Here is a 429-nt window from a genome sequence, read left to right on the forward strand (position 1 = left end):
CTCTGCCAATTTGTCATTTGCTAATCTTACCCTCTGATTCGTTATTGACTCCGTAGATTCAAAGCAGTTTATGTCACAGCACATGTGTGACGTCGCACCACTGTCAATGCACCACTCCTTTGGTAATTCCATGTTTGTATTCAATGAAATATCAGTAACAATGCTGTTACCCTGATTATCTTCATCCAGAATATTGGAGATCCGTAGGCATTGTTCAGTTTTGGGTACTTCAGGGACTTGTGCTAATCGAGCTTTATGGTCGTCATTTTTCAAACATTGATTTGCCTTATGTCCTCGTTTATGACAATAGAAACATTCAATGTGCTTTGCCTTATTAGCTTTAGTAAGTCCATTCTTATTCAAGGGAGTTTTATATTTGTCGTACCTTTTGTATTTGCTTGAATCTTCCACTTGTAGAGCTTCCTGGTG

At 38.5% G+C, this 429-nt stretch overlaps 1 protein-coding gene across 1 annotated transcript; it reads right to left on the reverse strand.

Annotated features, from left to right (window-relative positions):
• Positions 1 to 6: 6 nt before the first annotated feature.
• Positions 7 to 426, reverse strand: LOC112213096 (the record flags this gene model as incomplete). Its single annotated transcript, XM_024368680.1, has 1 exon — positions 7 to 426. A coding segment is annotated over one exon (420 nt), but the record flags the coding sequence as incomplete, so codon positions are not given.
• Positions 427 to 429: the final 3 nt, after the last annotated feature.

The sequence above is a fragment of the Bombus impatiens genome, unplaced genomic scaffold, assembly GCF_000188095.3.
Source record: "Bombus impatiens unplaced genomic scaffold, BIMP_2.2 scf_0475, whole genome shotgun sequence".
Classification (NCBI taxonomy): Eukaryota; Metazoa; Arthropoda; class Insecta; order Hymenoptera; family Apidae; genus Bombus; species Bombus impatiens.